Genomic DNA, 19216 nt, shown 5'->3' with positions numbered 1-19216 from the left:
TGGACTTAAACTGATAATAACGCACACGCACGCAGTGAGTCCTTTGCCCTTTTTGATTATTTGTATTATGTGTGAAAGAAACTCCTTTTCCGGAGGAGTTTTTCCATTCATCCGTCATTCTCGGTCTTTCTCTACCTCTTGCTGTGTAAATCCTCCACCACTATTCATTAAGTTATTGTTGTTATTGTGTTCTACATTTGTATTTCCATTTGGTGCAACATTTGTTGTTATGTGTGTATTGCTCGCTCGTATCCAATTAATTCATAAATGTTGTTGTTGTTTTATAAATTATTTTTATGTTATAAAAATAAAAACAAAAAAATACGAAAAAATAAAAAACCATGTTTAAGTTTTTGATTGTAATTTGCAATGTTTTTTTTTCACTTTTTCAGATATGTTGGAAATCATTTTGCTTATTTTGAAATATAAAACTTTTTATTTTGAAAACTTTTAATTTTGAAAACAATATTTCTTTCTACCTTCTCCACTGAAACCATAAAAACCCTTAAGATCCCTTCTTCGCAATACTACAAATTTACTTTCTACTCTAGTCGCCAAGAGCGGCAATTACGTACTGAAAAAGCTAGAACAAGTAAAACAATTAAGAACGGCTTTAAGTTTTTAATTCGGGGCTATATGGGGGCTATATCAAAACGTCGATATATACCGACAAATTTCTGACGGAAGTTTTTAGACTCAAAGATGACTAAATACCAAATTTCCAATATTTCGGTAAGATAACGCGGCTAAAACCTTCAAAATACCGAAAATCAATAGGTAAACTTCTATGGCGGATATAGGAAGACGTAGACCTATACTGATTATTAACTTCTGCAATATTTTATAACCCCATGGAAAACTATATAAAACATTTCAGTCAGTTCGGTGGGAAATTGACGCCACAATCTTCAGAATTAGGAAAATAGGGAGGAACCGTTCTATACGAAAGCGTGGACATATACCGACTATTTTTTTGGCGGAAAGTTTGATACCACAACCTTCAAAATACCGAAAATTGGGAGGTACCGTTCTCTGGGTGCTAAATGAAGGCTTGGACTTATTTAGAGGGAAAATTGAATACCCCCAACGAAGACAAAAGATTAAATTTCAGGCATTTCCATGGATTATTGTCGCCACAACTTTCAAAATACCGAAAATCGGTAGGTACCGTTCTATGGGGGCTACTTGAAGGCGTAGACTTGTACCGACAAATTTCATATGAAAAGTTTTATACCCAAACGAAGACTAAATACCACATTTCAGTCATTTCGGTGGATTATTGTGGCCACAACCTTCAAAATACCGAAAATCGGGAGGTACCGTTCTATCGGGGCTATATGAAGACGTGGACCTGTACCGACAAATTTCATATGAAAAGTTTTATACCCCAAACTACGACTAAATACCAAATGTCAGCCATTTCGGAAGAATATTTTGGCCACAACCTTCAAAACACCGAAAATCGCGAGGTACTGTTCTTTGGGGGCTATATGAAGGCTTGGACCTTTACCGAAAATTTTAGGGTGGCAAATTTAATACCCCCAACGAAGATCAAATACCAATATTCAGCGATTTCGGAGGAATGTTGAGGCCACAACCTTCAAAATACCGAAAATCGGGAGGTACCGTTCTATGGGGGCTATATGAAGGCGTAGGCCTGTACCGACAAATTTCATATGAAAAGTTTTATACCCCAAACGAAGACTAAATACCAAATTTCAGTCATTTCAGTGGATTATTGTGGTCACAACCTTCAAAATACCGAAAATCGGGAGGTACCGTTCTATGGGGGCTATATGAAGGCGTGAAGCTGTACCGACAAATTTCATATTAAAAGCTTTATACCCCAAATGAAGACTTAATACCAAATTTCAGTCATTTCGAAGGAATATTGTGGCAACAACCTTCAAAATACCGAAAATCGGGAGGTACCGTTCTATGGGGGCTATATAAAGGCGTGGACCTATACCGACAAATTCCATAAAGAAATTTGTATACCCCAAACTACGACTAAATACCAAATTTCAGCCATTTCGGAGGAATATTGTGGCCACAACCTTCAATATACCGAAAATCGGGAGGTACCGTTCTATGGGGGATATATGAAGGCGTGGACCTGTTCCGATAAATTTCATATGAAAAGTTTTATACTCCAAACGAAGACTAAATATCAAATTTCAGCCATTTCGGGGGAATATTGTGGACACAACCTTCAAAATACCGAAAATCGGTAGGTACCGTTGTATGGGGGCTATATGAAGGCGTGGACCTGTATGCTGCCAATGAAGACTACGTGCCAAATTTCAGCCATTTTGGTATGATAATGAGGAAAAAACCTTCAAAATACCGAAAATCGGGTGGTACCGTTCTATGGGGGCTATATCAAAATGTGGGCCGATATAGCCCATTTGCAATACCAAACATCCTAGGAGTAATAGAAACTTCCATACCAAATTACAAAGCTCTATCTTAAAAATTGCAAGCTGTATCATGATTTCAACAGACGGACGAACGGAATGACAAATTAATTTATAACCTTCATATTATGTTGGAGGGTACAAAAAAGAATCAGCTATAAACCCTTAGTCTAGGAGAAGAAGGAAAAACAATAAAGGGGAGGTGAAGTGAGCCTAAATGTTCTATGACAAAACCCATACCGGCGATGCGAAAAAAAATCGTTCTTCTTCTTCTCCAATATTCAAAACTATCCGAGACCTGGCCATAAACCAGACACAAACGCCTTTTTTAAATTTTGTGCGGGAGTTGTCGGAAAATGTATTCCATTGACATTGTAAGAATCGGAATTTAAATAGGGGTTTGTAAATTCGTGACCCATCTCTAGGGAGGTATGGACTCACTCATGATAAAAGATAAACCATTATAAGCAAGACCAAAAAAAATAGATCATCACGATTCGAGAAGTGGCCTTTAACTGGATTATAGTTCATATTTTTAGAACTTTTTTAGTGAGGTACCCGAAAGAGTCCGTCTTTGGAATTAATCTAGAATTGAAACAAGTAAAAAAGTATCAGTCGACTTTGCCGGCGAGATATACCTACCTTCAGACTCTGTGAATTGAAGCACTTTTTTCCAAAAAAAATTATGTATTTAGAGGGTTTTCAGAATTTTGGGTGTTCGAACTTGCCGACAATAAAATGGATTTGGATTAAAGCTCAAGTGCTTTTCAGGGGAGGTACCTAAAGAAATATACCGACAAAGTCGATTTTGGAAGAGGGTCTTATTTTGGGAGTTATTCCTCTTGATGGATATCGCGCCCACCAATCATTTCAGTTGGTCACCATATTATTTAGAGTTTTTGGAGCATTATATCAGGAAACCTGTACTTGCCCACGAAAAACGTAATATCGCTGTAAACAGGGCCACTAGTAGTACATTCGGTGACAATTTCCAAAGGATCTTCGAACAGACCCTTAACCGCACAAAAATGTTGAACATTTGACAGGGCCCACTATTGAACTTAAACTAAGTTTGGATAAAATATTTCGAGATCCAAAGTTTAGACCAAATCTGTTGCTCCGTTTATGAGATATCGCGGCGCGTACCATTTTACGGAATATTTTCGAACTTTTGTGGGAAAGGTACTGGAAGGAGTGGACCTATAAACACCACCTTCGAATTTTAGTTGATATTCCAAGAAATATTGCGATATGCAAAGTGTGGACCAATGCAGTATTGGGTTCGAGAGTTTTCGTGCCCGTGGCAGGTGGTGAAATTCAAGGGTGGTGCTTGCTGGCGGTAGGGGTTTTTTACAACTTTTGAGTCATTTTCTCAAGTCTTACCACTCAAAAAACTTGTACCATCTTAATAGTGACCTTGAGTGCAACCTGTTGGAAGAGAAATCAAAACGATTCGTGAGCAGGTCTTAAGCCGCACTTTTCCGAAATTTTGTGTGGGAGGCAACCGAAGGAGTTGTATGTCTCGTAGAAATATTACGAGGGTCACTAAAAAACCTTCTGGCATAGGCAACAAGCTGTGTCGCCAAGCGCCATTTGACATTTTTTGGAAACTTTGACAGTTTTTAACCTGAGCGTACTCAGGATAGTTTCAAATACGACCATGCATTTTGTTGTTGAAAAAATCACTTTGCATAAAAAAGTGAATTTACTGGTGAACATTTTCGTTCGATAATTTTTCACAACTTTCGACGTGGATAATTACGGCAAGAGTGGATCGATCAAATTAAATCCTTGTGTGTCGATAAAGGACCATCCTTTAGCACTATGAAAAACTGGCTTAATAAATTCAATCGTGGCCAACACTCGCCAAAAAAAACGAAGTTCGTGAGGGTCGTCCAAAAACGGTCGTTGCGGCAGACAAAATTAAGCCGTGCGTGAACGGATAATGCAAGATCGCCATGTTATGTACCGTGAGATAAAGGCATCTTTGGGCATTTATTCCACCAACTAACATTTGATATTGCATGGACGCTTGGACGCTTGGCGCCAAAAATGGGGGTATTTCTCGTCGGATCCCGTGTTGGTCGGTTCAAGAAATTTCAAAAAATACGCAGTGCTTCAAGAGACGTTTATATGGTGGATACAGGTGACGAATCATGAAGCTATGCGTATGAACCCGAAAAATCGCAGCAATCGCCAGTAGATGTTGTAAAAGCGTTCAAAAATCATGTATTGGAGGTGTCTCAATCAAGCCACTGTAAACAACCCACCACATGGTCCTGAGTACACTTAGGCTAAAAACTGTTAAACTTTCAAAAACAAATGTCAAATGACGCCTGGCGACTATGCGTGTTGCCTAGGCCAGAAGGTTTTTAGTGACCCTCGTACGATGTGCAAAGTGTGGAGCAAATCGGTTACTGTCTTCGAGAATTACCGGCGCACCATTTTAACTAACAGTTTTGAGCTTTTGTGGGGGAGGTACGCAAAGGAATGGACCGATATAGCCTTGATTTAAGTTTCCACAAGATATTACGACCGCCAAATTTTGGACCGATTTGATTTATTCGTTCGAGAGTTATTGTACGCTCCATCCACTACACATGGTGCCATAGCGGGTTTTTGCAGCTTGTACTGTCGTTATCATAAACTGATTCCAGAGCAGTTCCTAAACTGAACTTTTCCGAAATTTTTTGTGGGAGGTACCCGATGGAGTGGACCGATAGAGTCTATATTGGAACCTCATCTAAGTCTGTTAGAAATTTCGTGCTCATAAATTTTCCGAACATTTTCGAACTAGTGTGGGGGAGGTACCGGAAGGTGTGGACCGATATAAACCATGTTCGAACTTAAACTAAGTTTTGACAAAATATTACAAAAGCCAAATTTTGGACCGAATCGGTTGATACGTTCGAGAGTTATCGTGCGCTCCAGCAAGACAGACGGGCGGTCATGACTAAATCGAGTCCAAATTTTCGAAACGAATTTCGTCCCAACATACTTGTGGTCTAAAACCGTTATTTCGATGAGGCACATTTTTGGTGGTATCAAAGTGTATGTACCCTCTTTAGCCTAAAGGCTGAAGGTATACAAATAATCTTCGCCCTAACATGCAAAATTTTCAAATGAAGAAATTATGTCGGTGTTATCAGAATCACAAGGAGTACCTTCTGTAGAAATGCCAAAACGATGCTCGAACAGACCTTAAACTGCTTTAAAGAGAATTTTGTGGGAAAGAAGCTGTAGGATTGGACCGATATAGAAAATTTTCGAAATTGAGCTAAGTATCTCCAAAGCCGCACGTTGAAACGTTCATACGAAACTTTCACAGCTTTTGGTAGAGAGCGGTGGTGAAGAAGCTCCTTTATCTCCGCTCTCTCCCAAAAGCTGTGAAAGTTTCAACGTGTGGTGTTAGAGTATGGGAGAAATATTAAGATGTGCGAGGTTTGCACCTGTTACTTCGTTTCGAAATTATCGGTCCACGAATATACATTAAACTGAACATTATCGAATTTGAACTTTTGTGAATGATCTCATTCACCGACCGACCAATTCAAACTAGCTATATTGCGATTTGCATAGTTCCGGCCAACCGGATAGTAAATTTGTAAGTTATAGGGCTCATCAGTTATTTTAGTTGTGCAGCTGTGTTTCAGGTCATAAACTCAAAAAGTGCCTACCTGCCCAAGAAACAAATTGTGTAATTGTAATCAAGACCCGAAAAACTACCTTCCGTAAAAAATTCTAAACGAATCTCGAACATGCCTTAAAATGTTCATATGATGAAAATCTTGAACGTAGCTTCGGTCGGTATGAAACCGGCCGTTACGATTTACCTCTTCTGGCGTATTTGCCTGGCTTCATAGCGGAACCTCTTTGCCAACTTTCTAAGCTTCTGGTACAATATGGGTGATTAACGATAAATTGAGGACACTTGTAAAATTTTCAACTTCGGGTTTATTCAGTAGCTTAGGCATTACCATCGAGTTATGGTTGTTGTAGCAGCATAAAATCCTACATAGAACCGTAGGTTTGATGCTGGGCTGGCAGCCGCTGGCCGAAACACTATGGTTCCGGGTCAATCTGGTACAAAAAAACCCGCTGTCGTGGGATTGCGATCGAGTTATGGTAGGGCTCAACGTTTTGGATGATTTCGCTTTCGGATAGCGTCTACATCGCTCATCGTAAATTGTGATAACAATTCTCGGCTGAGAGGGTTCTTGTACGCCCTAACAATCTCCTATTCGCCCTATTACTCTCGGGGTGATCTTCACTGTCATTCGAGATCGATTTAACCATTGTCCACAATTACTTAATCGCATACTGATGTTTCATTGCATCAGGTCGCTTGAATCTTCAGGGTTCGTGCGACGAAGCCCATAACAATAATTTGCTAGTCCCGTCGCCACAGCTTGAAAGTTTGTTCTTATTTCGAGTATTTGACTACCGTGATGATGCTCCGGAAAATTTTCTCAGCTACCCGAGGATCTAAGGAAATGGACAGCTCTCTAAACCGGCGATTCGTAAATTCTCTGAACCCTTGCCAATCAGATTTTCTATGGTTCAGAAAAGTACGCATTCAGATTTTATGAATTGCGGTGGTCTGAGCCAAGCCTGCACACGTAATTTATCCGACCGGGTGCCACAGTTGAGATGTCTGGCTAGCAGTAGTAATCTCTCCTTATCCTCGTAGAAGCGTCTTCGTTCACTGTGCAAAAAGTGGAGCTATCAATTTATTCACCAGCTTTGGTCACTACATTAATGCTAAAGCGAGGTAGATCTCTAGTGGACAGGCTTGTGTATCAGGAAGGCAAATATTTCTCCGCTTCTTGTACGATCCCTTCGCAAAATGTCGTAACCATCACAACGTTGCAAGCTACAGGTGACCCTAGGTGTTTTCTAAATCCAACGACGAAGTTGGTAACACGCTGCAGACGCAGCAGGCAGCAAAATAACTCCTATCGCAGAAGTCCATAAGCGGACTAAATCTTCGGAAGTGCACCCATTCCCTACATACACCTCCACGACTTTGGCATTTGAGGGATCTTCCACTCGGAACAAATCCATGGCACGGGAGTTGTCCGACACAGAACAAATAAACACGGCAATCTGACACAACCCCGACGAAAGTGTTTGCAAAACAAGACAAAGACCTTCTCCACTGTTATGTGTCGTTGAATTACAACGAAGGTTACAAAATAAAAACTTCTCATTGACGTTTTTTAACTGTTCACCTTAATAGTTCGAGCTGACGTTTGGGTATAAAAAGTTTTTTGTTGAAGAAGTTATTAAAAAATAACTTCGGTGGAGAATATGCACAAACAAGAAACAAGGGAACTGATGTGATCCTGTGCCGATGATCGAAATATGTCTTCCCTGCCTTACACCTTGGCGAACAATGCCAAACTTTCTCACTAATAAATTAGTTGTTTTAAAATATTAAAACAACAACAAGGGGATTAAGCCAGACTATTAAAAAAAAACCTAAAACAAAATAGTAACAGCAATCGCCATAAAAAACGCCACCAATGCTCTATTTATTTACATATTTATTTTTTATTTTTATTATTATTATTTATTTATTTATTTATTTATTTATTTTTTTTTTTTTTGATAATGTAGATACCTTCTTGTGTTGTCATATGTTACTATTTTGTTGAACTTATTTCCGGGCCCTTCTTTCTTTTAACCTTTCATTGGTCTAAAAAAATGTTAATAACCACACTTTCGATGGTTATTTTTATTTATTTATTTTTATTTAAAACATATTTTACAACATTTCCGCTTATTGTTACTTATTGCAGGTTCCATATCAGCTTTAAAATGCATTGCATTTTATTTGTTGCCATTTTCGGGTTACCTTTACTTTTATTGTTTATGGTTGCTGTTGTTGTTTTTGTTGATGGTTTGCTTGTTGTTATCTTCATTGCCATCGACATCAATGTGTCAAATTGTTGTAATGGAAAAACATTGTAATTGAATTACGAGAAAAATAAACCATACTCACATAGCCAAACACATCAAAAACACACACACAGACATTTACACATATATAATACACACAGACACATTCATAACACATTACTTTTTTTCATCTCAGAGTTCTTTTTCCCCTTGCACCTCCACTAAAAGCTATTAGTTTTAATTGCTTTTTTTAAGAGATTTAGTCATTTTCACAATTTTAATTTTTAAAATTTAATTTAGTAAAATTTTTAGTCGTGGTTTGTTTTATAGATTTTAAATATATATTTAATTTGTACTTTTACCATGATAGAATAGTAATTTACTCGTAGATTGTTTATGGCATGCATTTCCATTTAGATCATTAAATAATTAAATATATCACATGGTAAACCTATGGCACAGTGGGTGTAAAGTAATAAAATTAGATATACCTTTTTAAACTATATTTTCAACAAAATCTTAAAGACTTTGCCCGTGGTTTCTTTAAACAATATTTTCAACAATTTCTTAAAGACTTGGGCGTGGTTTCTTAAAACAATATTTTCAACAACTTCTTACAGACTTTGGGCGTGGCTTCTTAAAACAATATTTTCAAAAAATTCTTAAGGACTTTGGGAGAGGTCGTCAATTTTTAAACAATATTTTCAACAATTTCTTACGGACTTTGGGCTTGACTTTTTAAACAATATTTTCAACAATTTTTTACGAGCTTTCGGCGTGGTTTCTTTAAGCAATATTTTCAACAAAATCTTAAGGACCATAGACGTGGATTTTTAAACAATATTTTCAACAAAATCTTAAGAAACATAGACGTGCATTATTAAACAATATTTTCAACAAAATCTTAAGGAACATAGACGTGGATTTTTAAACAATATTTTCAACAAAATCTTAAGAAACATAGACGTGGATTATTAAACAATATTTTCACCAAAATCTTAAGGAACATAGACGTGGATTTTTAAACAATATTTTCAATAAAATCTTATGGACCATAGAAGTGGATTTTTAAACAATATTTTCCACAAAATCTTAAGGACCAAAATAAACAATATTTTCAATAAAATCTTAAGGATTTTTAAACAATGGATTTTTAAACAATATTTTCAACAAAATCTTAAGGACCATAGACGTGGATTTTTAAACAATATTTTCAACAAAATCTTAAGGGCCATAGACGTGGATTCTTAAACAATGTTTTCAACAAAAACTTAAAGACCATAGACGTGGATTTTTAAACAATATTTTCAACAAAATCTTAAGGACCATAGACGTGGGGTTTCAAACAACACTTTCAACAAAATCTTAAGGACCATAGCCGTGGATTTTTTAACAATATTTTCAACAAAATCTTAAGGACAATAGACGTGGATTTTTAAACAATATTTTCAACAAAATCTTAAGGACCATAGACGTGGGTTTTTAAACAATATTTTCACCAAAATCTTAAGGACCATAGACGTGGAATTTTAAACAATATTTTCAACAAAATCTGAAGGACCATAGACGTGAATTTTTAAAGACGTCGATTTTTAAACAATATTTTCAACAAAATCTTAAGGACCATAGACGTGGATTTTTAAACAATATTTTCAACAAAATCTTAAGGACCATAGACGTGGATTTTTAAACAATATTTTCAACAAAATCTGAAGGACCATAGACGTGAATTTTTAAAGACGTCGATTTTTAAACAATATTTTCAACAAAATCTTAAGGACCATAGACGTGGATTTTTAAACGATATTTTCAACAAAATCTTAAGGACCATAGACGTGGAATTTTAAACAATATTTTCAACAAAATCTGAAGGACAATAGACGTGAATTTTTAAAGACGTCGATTTTTAAACAATATTTTCAACAAAATCTTAAGGACCATATTCGTGGATTTTTAAACAATATTTTCAACAAAATCTTAAGGACCATAGACGTGGGTTTTCAAACAACACTTTCAACAAAATCTTAAGGACAATAGCCGTGGATTTTTTAACAATATTTTCAACAAAATTTTAAGGACCATAGACGTGGATTTTTAAACAATATTTTCAACAAAATCTTAAGGAACATAGACGTGGGTTTTTAAACAATATTTTCAACAAAACCTTAAGGAACATAGACGTGGATTTTTAAACAATATTTTCAACAAAATCTTAAGGAGCACAGGCGTGGATTTTAAACAATATTTTCAACAAAATCTTAAGGATCATAGACGTGGATTTTTAAACAATATTTTCAACAAAATCTTAAGGACCATAGACGTGGATTTTTAAACAATATTTTCAACAAAATCTTAAGGAGCACAGGCGTGGATTTTAAACAATATTTTCAACAAAATCTTAAGGATCATAGACGTGGATTTTTAAACAATATTTTCAACAAAATCTTAAGGAACATAGACGTGGATTTTTTAACAATTTTTTCAACAACATCTTAAGGACCATAGAAGTGGATTTTTAAACAGTATTTTCAACAAAATCTTAAGAACCATAGACGTGGATTTTTAAACAATATTTTCAACAACATCTTAAGGATCATACATTTTTAAACAATATTTTCAACAGAATCTTAAGGATCATAGCCGTGGATTTTTAAACATTATTTCAACAAACAAAATCTTAAGGACCATAGACGTGAATTTTAAAACAATATTTTCAACAAAATCTTAAGGACCATAGACTTGAATTTTTAAACAATATTTTCAACAAAATCTTAAGGGCCATAGGCGTGTATTTTTAAACAATATGTTCAACAAAATATTAAGGGCCATAGGCGTGTATTTTTTAACAATATTTTCAACAAAATCTTAAGGGCCATAGACGTGGATTTTTAAACAATATTTTCAACAAAATCTTATGAATTTTTAAACCATATTTTCATTAATATCTTAAGGACCATAGACCTGGATTTTTAACAATATTTTCAACAAAATCTTAAGGACCATAGACGTGGATTTTAAAACAATATTTTCTAACAAAATTTTAAGGACCATAGACGTGGATTTTTGAACAATATTTTTAACAAAATCTTAAGGAATATAGACGTGGATTTTAAACAATATTTTCAACAAAATCTTAAGGAACATAGACGTGGATTTTTAAACAATATTTTCAACAAACTCTTAAGGACTATAGACGTGGATTTTTAAAAAATATTTTCAACAAAATCTTAAGGACCATAGACGTGGATTTTTAAACAATATTTTCAACAAAATCTTAAGGACCATATATGTGGATTTTTAAACAATATTTTCAACAAAATCTTAAGGACAATAGACGTGAATTTTAAAACAATATTTACAACGAAATCTTAAGGACCATAGACGTGAATTTTTAAACGATATTTTCAACAAAATCTTAAGGACCATGGACGTGGATTTTTAAACAATATTTAAACAATATGGATCATAGACGTGGATTTTTAAAGAATATTTTCAACAAAATCTTATGGATCATAGACGTGGATTTTTAAACAATATTATCAACAAAATCTTAAGGATCATAGACGTGGATTTTTAAACAATATTTTCAACAAAATCTTATGGATCATAGAGGTGGATTTTTAAACAATATTTTCAACAAAATCTTATGGATCATAGACGTGGATTTTTAAACAATGTTATCAACAAAATCTTTAGGATCATAGACGTGGATTTTAAAACAATATTTTCAACAAAATCTTAAGGACCATAGACGAGGATTTTTAAACAATATTTTCAACAAAATCTTAAGGACCATAGACGTGGATTTTTAAACAATATTTTCAACAACATCTTAAGGACCATAGACGTGGATTTTTAAACAATATTTTCAACAACATCTTAAGGACCATAGACGTGGATTTTTAAACAATATTTTCAACAACATCTTAAGGACCATAGACGTGGATTTTTAAACAATATGTACAACAATTTCTTAAAGGCTTTGGGCGTGGTTTCTTTAAACAATATTTTCAACAAAATCTTAAGGACCATAGACGTGGATTTTTAAACAATATTTTAAACAAAATCTTAAGGAACATAGACGTGGATTTTTAACCATATTTTCAACAAAATCTTAAGGGCCATAGACGTGGATTTTTAAACAATATATTATACAACATCTGATTTTAAACAATATTTTCTACAATTTCAATATTTTAAACAATTATTAAAACAAATAATTCCTCTTTATTTACTCAATTTTATTGTTATCGGCTTTTGAAACAAATATTCCGTCTTCCTTATCGATCAAAAATATTTTATTTAAAATTGAAGCTAATTATCCATTGATGGGAAATTTTAATGAAATTATATTGTTCAAAATTTAATAGATATCCTCTCTCTATGTCAATTCAATGCATTTTAATAGCCTCATTTGTCATATGGCTAAAGTGCCATACAAATACAAACATGTTTACCCACACACACACATCATGTATAGAAATCGCAAATTTCATTTTTTTGTCAAAATAAATGCTAATCTATTCATATTCAATGTGAACTTAACATGGATCTATTGAATAGCCTTGACAATATTTGTTGACAAATTGATTTATGACATATACATAATAGGATTTGTATTTGTATGTCTGTGTGTGAAGGATTTGCAATTAATTATATTGGAGGAAATTACATAAATTTATGTAGTTGTTTTAGTCCGGATGTGTGGAAGCTGAAACACGTCAATGGGAAATAAGTTCTTTAATTCCACTTAATGGTGTTAGAAGTTGGCTTACGTTCAAAAGTTTTTATCTCACAAAAGAGGGTACATTTGTACCTACCTACATAGTAATTATCGGACAGCAAGACAGCCTTTTCCTAATTTCGCCATTGGCCAGTGTTTACAGATTGACTTGACTTGACTTTTTATTTTTTTTTCCATAATTTTACTTTTTGCACGTTTTCCTCTAGTTCATGCTATTTTTTTGTATGTTTGAAGTTTAACACACTTTCCCCTCTTCTAGTTGTAGCAAATTCAAATAGTTAAATAGTTTTGTTCCTATTAGCACCGTTTTAGTCTAAATGCTTTCATTAACCCAGTTCACATAACCTCAACATATTTCTTGTGACAATTCTCTAAGGAAAAAACCCAAGAAATTCTTCTCATAATATAATATCATATTTTTCATTTCGTATTTAAACAAAAAACCAAAACTTGTCATTCGTTCGCCCATTCGTTAATACTAACCTCCTACTATTACTACTACCACAACAACTACTTCTACCACTCCTCAACTCAAACCAAAATAAAAAAAACACAAAAACAAAATCGTCACAAATCGGTTTCTCTAATTCAAATGGGAATCGTTGAAACATAACCACTCAGTATGATGAGGAGACCACTGTTACGCCAGAGTCGGCTAAAGATAGTAAGGAAGTATTGCACAGTGTTACATATCGACCACCATCATCGGGTGGCCCTCATACACCTCATAGTGGCCATCCACAACATCATAAGTCAACAACATGTATGGGTGGATGTTCCGATCGCAAAGGATCTACAGTAAGTACCACAGAGATGTAGAAAAAAAATCCAACAAAAATATGTAGATGTTACATTTTAAATCTGAGGCACCTTAGCAAAACTCAAACTAAAGAGAGGATAAAATAAAAAAATAATTTAATTAATAAATATTAGAATAGGTAACTCAACACACACATACATATATTTGACCTACATAGGATTTTTAAACAATATTTTCAACAAAATCTTAAGGGTCAAAAACCTGACTATTTAAACAATATTTTCAACAAAATTTTAAGGACCAAAGTCGTGGATCTTTTAACAATATTTTCAAAAAAAATTTAAGGACCAAAGTCGTGGATTTTTAAACAATATTTTCAACAAAATCATTAGGAGCACTGGTGTGGATTTTTAAACAATATTTTCAACAAAATCATAAGGAGCACAGGTGTGGATTTTAAACAATATTTTCAACAACATCATAAGGAGCACAGGCGTGGATTTTTAAACAATATTTTCAACAAAATCATAAGGAGCATAGGTGTGGATTTTTAAACAATATTTTCAACAAAATCATTAGGAGCACAGGTGTGGATTTTTAAACAATATTTTCAACAAAATCATTAGGAGCACAGGTGTGGATTTTTAAACAATATTTTCAACAAAATCATAAGGAGCACAGGTGTGGATTTTAAACAATATTTTCAACAACATCATAAGGAGCACAGGCGTGGATTTTTAAACAATATTTTCAACAAAATCATAAGGAGCATAGGTGTGGATTTTTAAACAATATTTTCAACAAAATCATAAGGAGCACAGGTGTGGTTTTTAAACAATATTTTCAACAACATTATAAGGAGCACAGTCGTGGATTTTTAAACAATATTTTCAACAAAATCATAAGGAGCATAGGTGTGGATTTTTAAACAATATTTTCAACAAAATCATTAGGAGCACAGGTGTGGATTTTTAAACAATATTTTCAACAAAATCATAAGGAGCACAGGTGTGGATTTTAAACAATATTTTCAACAACATCATAAGGAGCACAGGCGTGGGTTTTTAAACAATATTTTCAACAAAATCATAAGGAGCATAGGTGTGGATTTTTAAACAATATTTTCAACAAAACATAAGGAGCACATGCGTGGATTTTTAAACAATATTTGCAACAACATCATAAGGAGCATAGGTGTGGATTTTTAAACAATATTTGCAACAAAATCATAAGGAGCATAGGCGTGCATTTTTAAACAATATTTTCAACAAACTCATAAGGAGCATAGGCGTGCATTTTTAAACCATATTTTCAACAAACTCATAAGAAGCATAGGCGTGCATTTTTAAACAGTATTTTCAACAAAACATAAGGAGCACAGGCGTGGATTTTTAAACAATATTTGCAACAACATCATAAGGAGCATAGGTGTGGATTTTTAAACAATATTTGCAACAAAATCATAAGGAGCATAGGCGTGCATTTTTAAACAATATTTTCAACAAACTCATAAGGAGCATAGGCGTGCATTTTTAAACCATATTTTCAACAAACTCATAAGAAGCATAGGCGTGGATTTTTAAACAATATTTTCAACAAAATCATAAGGAACACAGACGTGGATTTTTAAACAATATTTTCAACAAAATCATAAGGAGCAGAGGCGTGGATTTTTAAACAATATTTTCAACAAAATAATAAGGAGCACAGGCGTGAATTTTTAAACAATATTTTCAACAAAATCATAGGAAGCACAGGCGTGGATTTTTAAACAATATTTTCAACAAAATCATAGGAAGCACAGGCGTGGATTTTTAAACAATATTTTCAAAAAAATCATAAGGAGCACAGGCGTGGATTTTTAAACAATATTTTCAACAAAATCATAGGGAGCACAGGCGTGGATTTTAAAACAATATTTTCAACAAAATCATAAAGAGCACAGGCGTGGATTTTTAAACAATATTTTCAACAAAATCATAAAGAGCACAGGCGTGGATTTTTAAACAATATTTTCAACAAAATCATAAAGAGCACAGGCGTGGATTTTTAAACAATATTTTCAACAAAATCATAAAGAGCACAGGCGTGGATTTTTAAACAATATTTTCAACAAAATCATAAGGGGCACAGGCGTGGATTTTTAAACAATATTTTCAACAAAATCATAAGGAGCACAGGCGTGGATTTTTAAACAATATTTTCAAGAAAATCACAAAGAGCACAGGCGTGGATTTTTAAACAATATTTTCAACAAAATCATAAGGGGCACAGGCGTGGATTTTTAAACAATATTTTCAACAAAATCATAAGGGGCACAGGCGTGGATTTTTAAACAATATTTTCAACAAAATCATAAGGAGCACAGGCGTGGATTTTTAAACAATATTTTCAAGAAAATCACAAAGAGCACAGGCGTGGATTTTTAAACAATATTTTCAACAAAATCATAAGCAGCACAGGCGTGTATTTTTAAACAATATTTTCAACAAAATCATAAGGAGCACAGGCGTGGATTTTTAAACAATATTTTCAACAAAATCATAGGAAGCACAGGCGTGGATTTTTAAACAATATTTTCAAAAAAATCATAAGGAGCACAGGCGTGGATTTTTAAACAATATTTTTAACAAAATCATAGGAAGCACAGGCGTGGATTTTTAAACAATATTTTCAGCAAAATCATAAGGAGCACAGGCGTGGATTTTTAAACAATATTTTTAACAAAATCATAGGAAGCACAGGCGTGGATTTTTAAACAATATTTTCAACAAAATCTTAGGGAGCACAGGCGTGGATTTTTAAACAATATTTTCAACAAAATCTTAGGGAGCACAGGCGTGGATTTTTAAACAATATTTTCAACAAAATCTTAGGGAGCACAGGCGTGGATTTTTAAACAATATTTTCAACAAAATCATAATAAGCACAGGCGTGGATTTTTAAACAATATTTTCAACAAAATCATAAGGAGCGCAGGCGTAGATTTTTAAACAATATTTTCAACAAAATCTTAAGGGCCATAGGCGTAGAGTTTTAAACAATATTTTCAACAAAATCATAAGGAGCACAGGCGTGGATTTTTAAACAATATTTTCAACAAAATCATAAGGAGCACAGGCGTAGATTTTTAAACAATATTTTCAACAAAATCTTAAGGGCCATTGGCGTAGAGTTTTAAACAATATTTTCAACAAACTCATAAGGAGCACAGGCGTAGATTTTTAAACAATATTTTCAACAAAATCTTAAGGGCCATAGGCGTAGAGTTTTAAACAATATTTTCAACAAAATCATAAGGAGCACAGGCGTAGATTTTTAAACAATATTTTCAACAAAAACATAGGCGGCATAGGCGTGAACTTTTAAACAATAGTTTCAACAAAACCATAGGAAGCATAAATAATATTTTCAACAAAATTTTAAGGACCATAGGCGTGGATTTTTAGACAATATTTTCAACAAAATCTTAAGGACCATAGGCGTAGATTTTTTAACAATATTTTCAACAAAATCATAAGGAGCACAGGCGTGGATTTTTAAACAATATTTTCAACAAAATCATAAGGAGCACAGGCGTGGATTTTTAAACAATATTTTCAACAAAATCATAAGGAGCACAGGCGTGGATTTTTAAACAATATTTCAACAAAATCATAAGGGGCACAGGCGTGGATTTTTAAACAATATTTTCAACAAAATCATAAGGAGCACAGGCGTGGATTTTTAAACAATATTTTCAACAAAATCATAAGGAGCACAGGCGTGGATTTTTAAACAATATTTTCAACAAAATCTAAGGAGCATGGGCGTAGATTTTTAAAGAAAAATTTCAACAAAATCATAAGGAGCATAGGCGTGGATTTTTAAACAATATTTTCAACACAACCTTAAGGACCATAGGCGTCGATTTCTAAACAATATTTGCAACACAACCTTAAGGACCATAGGCTTCGATTTCTAAACAATATTTTAAACAACATCTTAAGGACCATAGGCGTGGATTTTTAAACAATATTTTCAACACTACCTTAAGGGCCATAGGCGTCGATTTTTAAACAACATCTTAAGGACCATAGGCGTGGATTTTTAAACAATATTTTCAACACAACCTTAAGGGCCATAGGCGTCGATTTTTAAACAACATCTTAAGGACTATAGGCGTGGATTTTTAAACAATATTTTCAACAACATCTTAAGGACCATAGGCGTAGATTTTTAAACAATATTTTCAACAACATCTTAAGGATCATAGGCGTCGATTTTTAAACAATATTTTCAACAACATCTTAAGGACCATAGGCGTGGATTTTTAAACAATATTTTCAACAACATCTGAAGGACCATAGGCGTAGATTTTTAAACAATATTTTCAACAACATCTTAATGACCATAGGCAAAGATTTAAACAATATTTTCAACAACATCTTAATGACCATAGGCAAAGATTTAAACAATATTTTCAACAACATCTTAAAAAATATTAAGGACGTAATGTGTGAATTTTTTAGCAGTATTTTCAACAAATTATTATTGACATTAGGTATGAATTTATTAAAAATATTTTCAACAAATTATTAACGACATTAGGTGTGGGTTTTGTTATAATATTTTCCATGAAATATTAAGGACATTAGGTATGGATTTTTTTAACAATATTCTCATTAGATATTATTTTTTTAATATTCTCAACAAAATCCAAAGCACCATAGGCGAGGGCTTTTTAAAATATTTTCAATGAAATATTAAGGACATAAGGTGTGAATTTGTTAAAAATATTTTGAACAAAATCTAAAGGACTTGGCAGTGGATTTTAAACAATATTTTCAATTAAATATTAGGGACATTAGGTGTGAATTTTTTAATAATATATTCAATAAAATATTAGGGACAGTAGGTGTGAATTTTTTAACAACATTTTTAACAAAATATTAAGAACATTAGGTGTGGATTTTTAAATAATAATTGATAATTCTCTACCAAGGTAGGTAAATTAGAATTAGTAACAACAAAACACCATGTCTCGCTATTTTGAATAGAATTAAGACTAAGCCTAACTCTAACTGAATGAAATTTATTTTTTGTATGGAAATTAACTTTGTAGTGGATTGTAGCATGAAGCATTCTCTAAAAAAATGTAAAAAAAAAACTCAAAACTAATGCCTTGATGTAGATGAAAAACCAAATAACACAAACGCTTTTTTACGAGTAACTAAAATTTGAAAAAAAAAACGAATAACTCAAAACGGTTTGAAATGAATGATAACACACAAAAACAAAACTGCTCATTTCTGTAACTAAGCAAAAGCAATCAGGAAAAAAAAAAACAAACAAAAATGTATAGTGTGCTACAACAAAAAATAACGATAGCTACTTTGAACTATCTTCTCTTTT

The 19216-nt window shown here is 33.5% G+C and overlaps 1 protein-coding gene across 1 annotated transcript in view; it reads left to right on the top strand.

Annotated features, from left to right (window-relative positions):
- SLO2 (slowpoke 2) overlaps positions 1-13881 on the top strand; it is a 616259-nt gene extending 602378 nt beyond the window's left edge. Inside the window, exon 24 of the mRNA XM_073991382.1 lies at positions 13684-13881. Within this exon, the coding sequence (XP_073847483.1) occupies positions 13684-13881 (198 nt within the window). The remainder of the gene's footprint in view (positions 1-13683) is intronic.
- The last annotated feature ends 5335 nt before the right edge of the window (positions 13882-19216 follow it).

The sequence above is a fragment of the Musca autumnalis genome, unplaced genomic scaffold (assembly GCF_047663935.1).
Source record: "Musca autumnalis isolate F117 unplaced genomic scaffold, ASM4766393v1 scaffold_5, whole genome shotgun sequence".
NCBI lineage: Eukaryota > Metazoa > Arthropoda > Insecta > Diptera > Muscidae > Musca > Musca autumnalis.
Note: the sequence above shows the minus strand (reverse complement) of the source record. Positions and strands in the feature narration are given on the sequence as shown.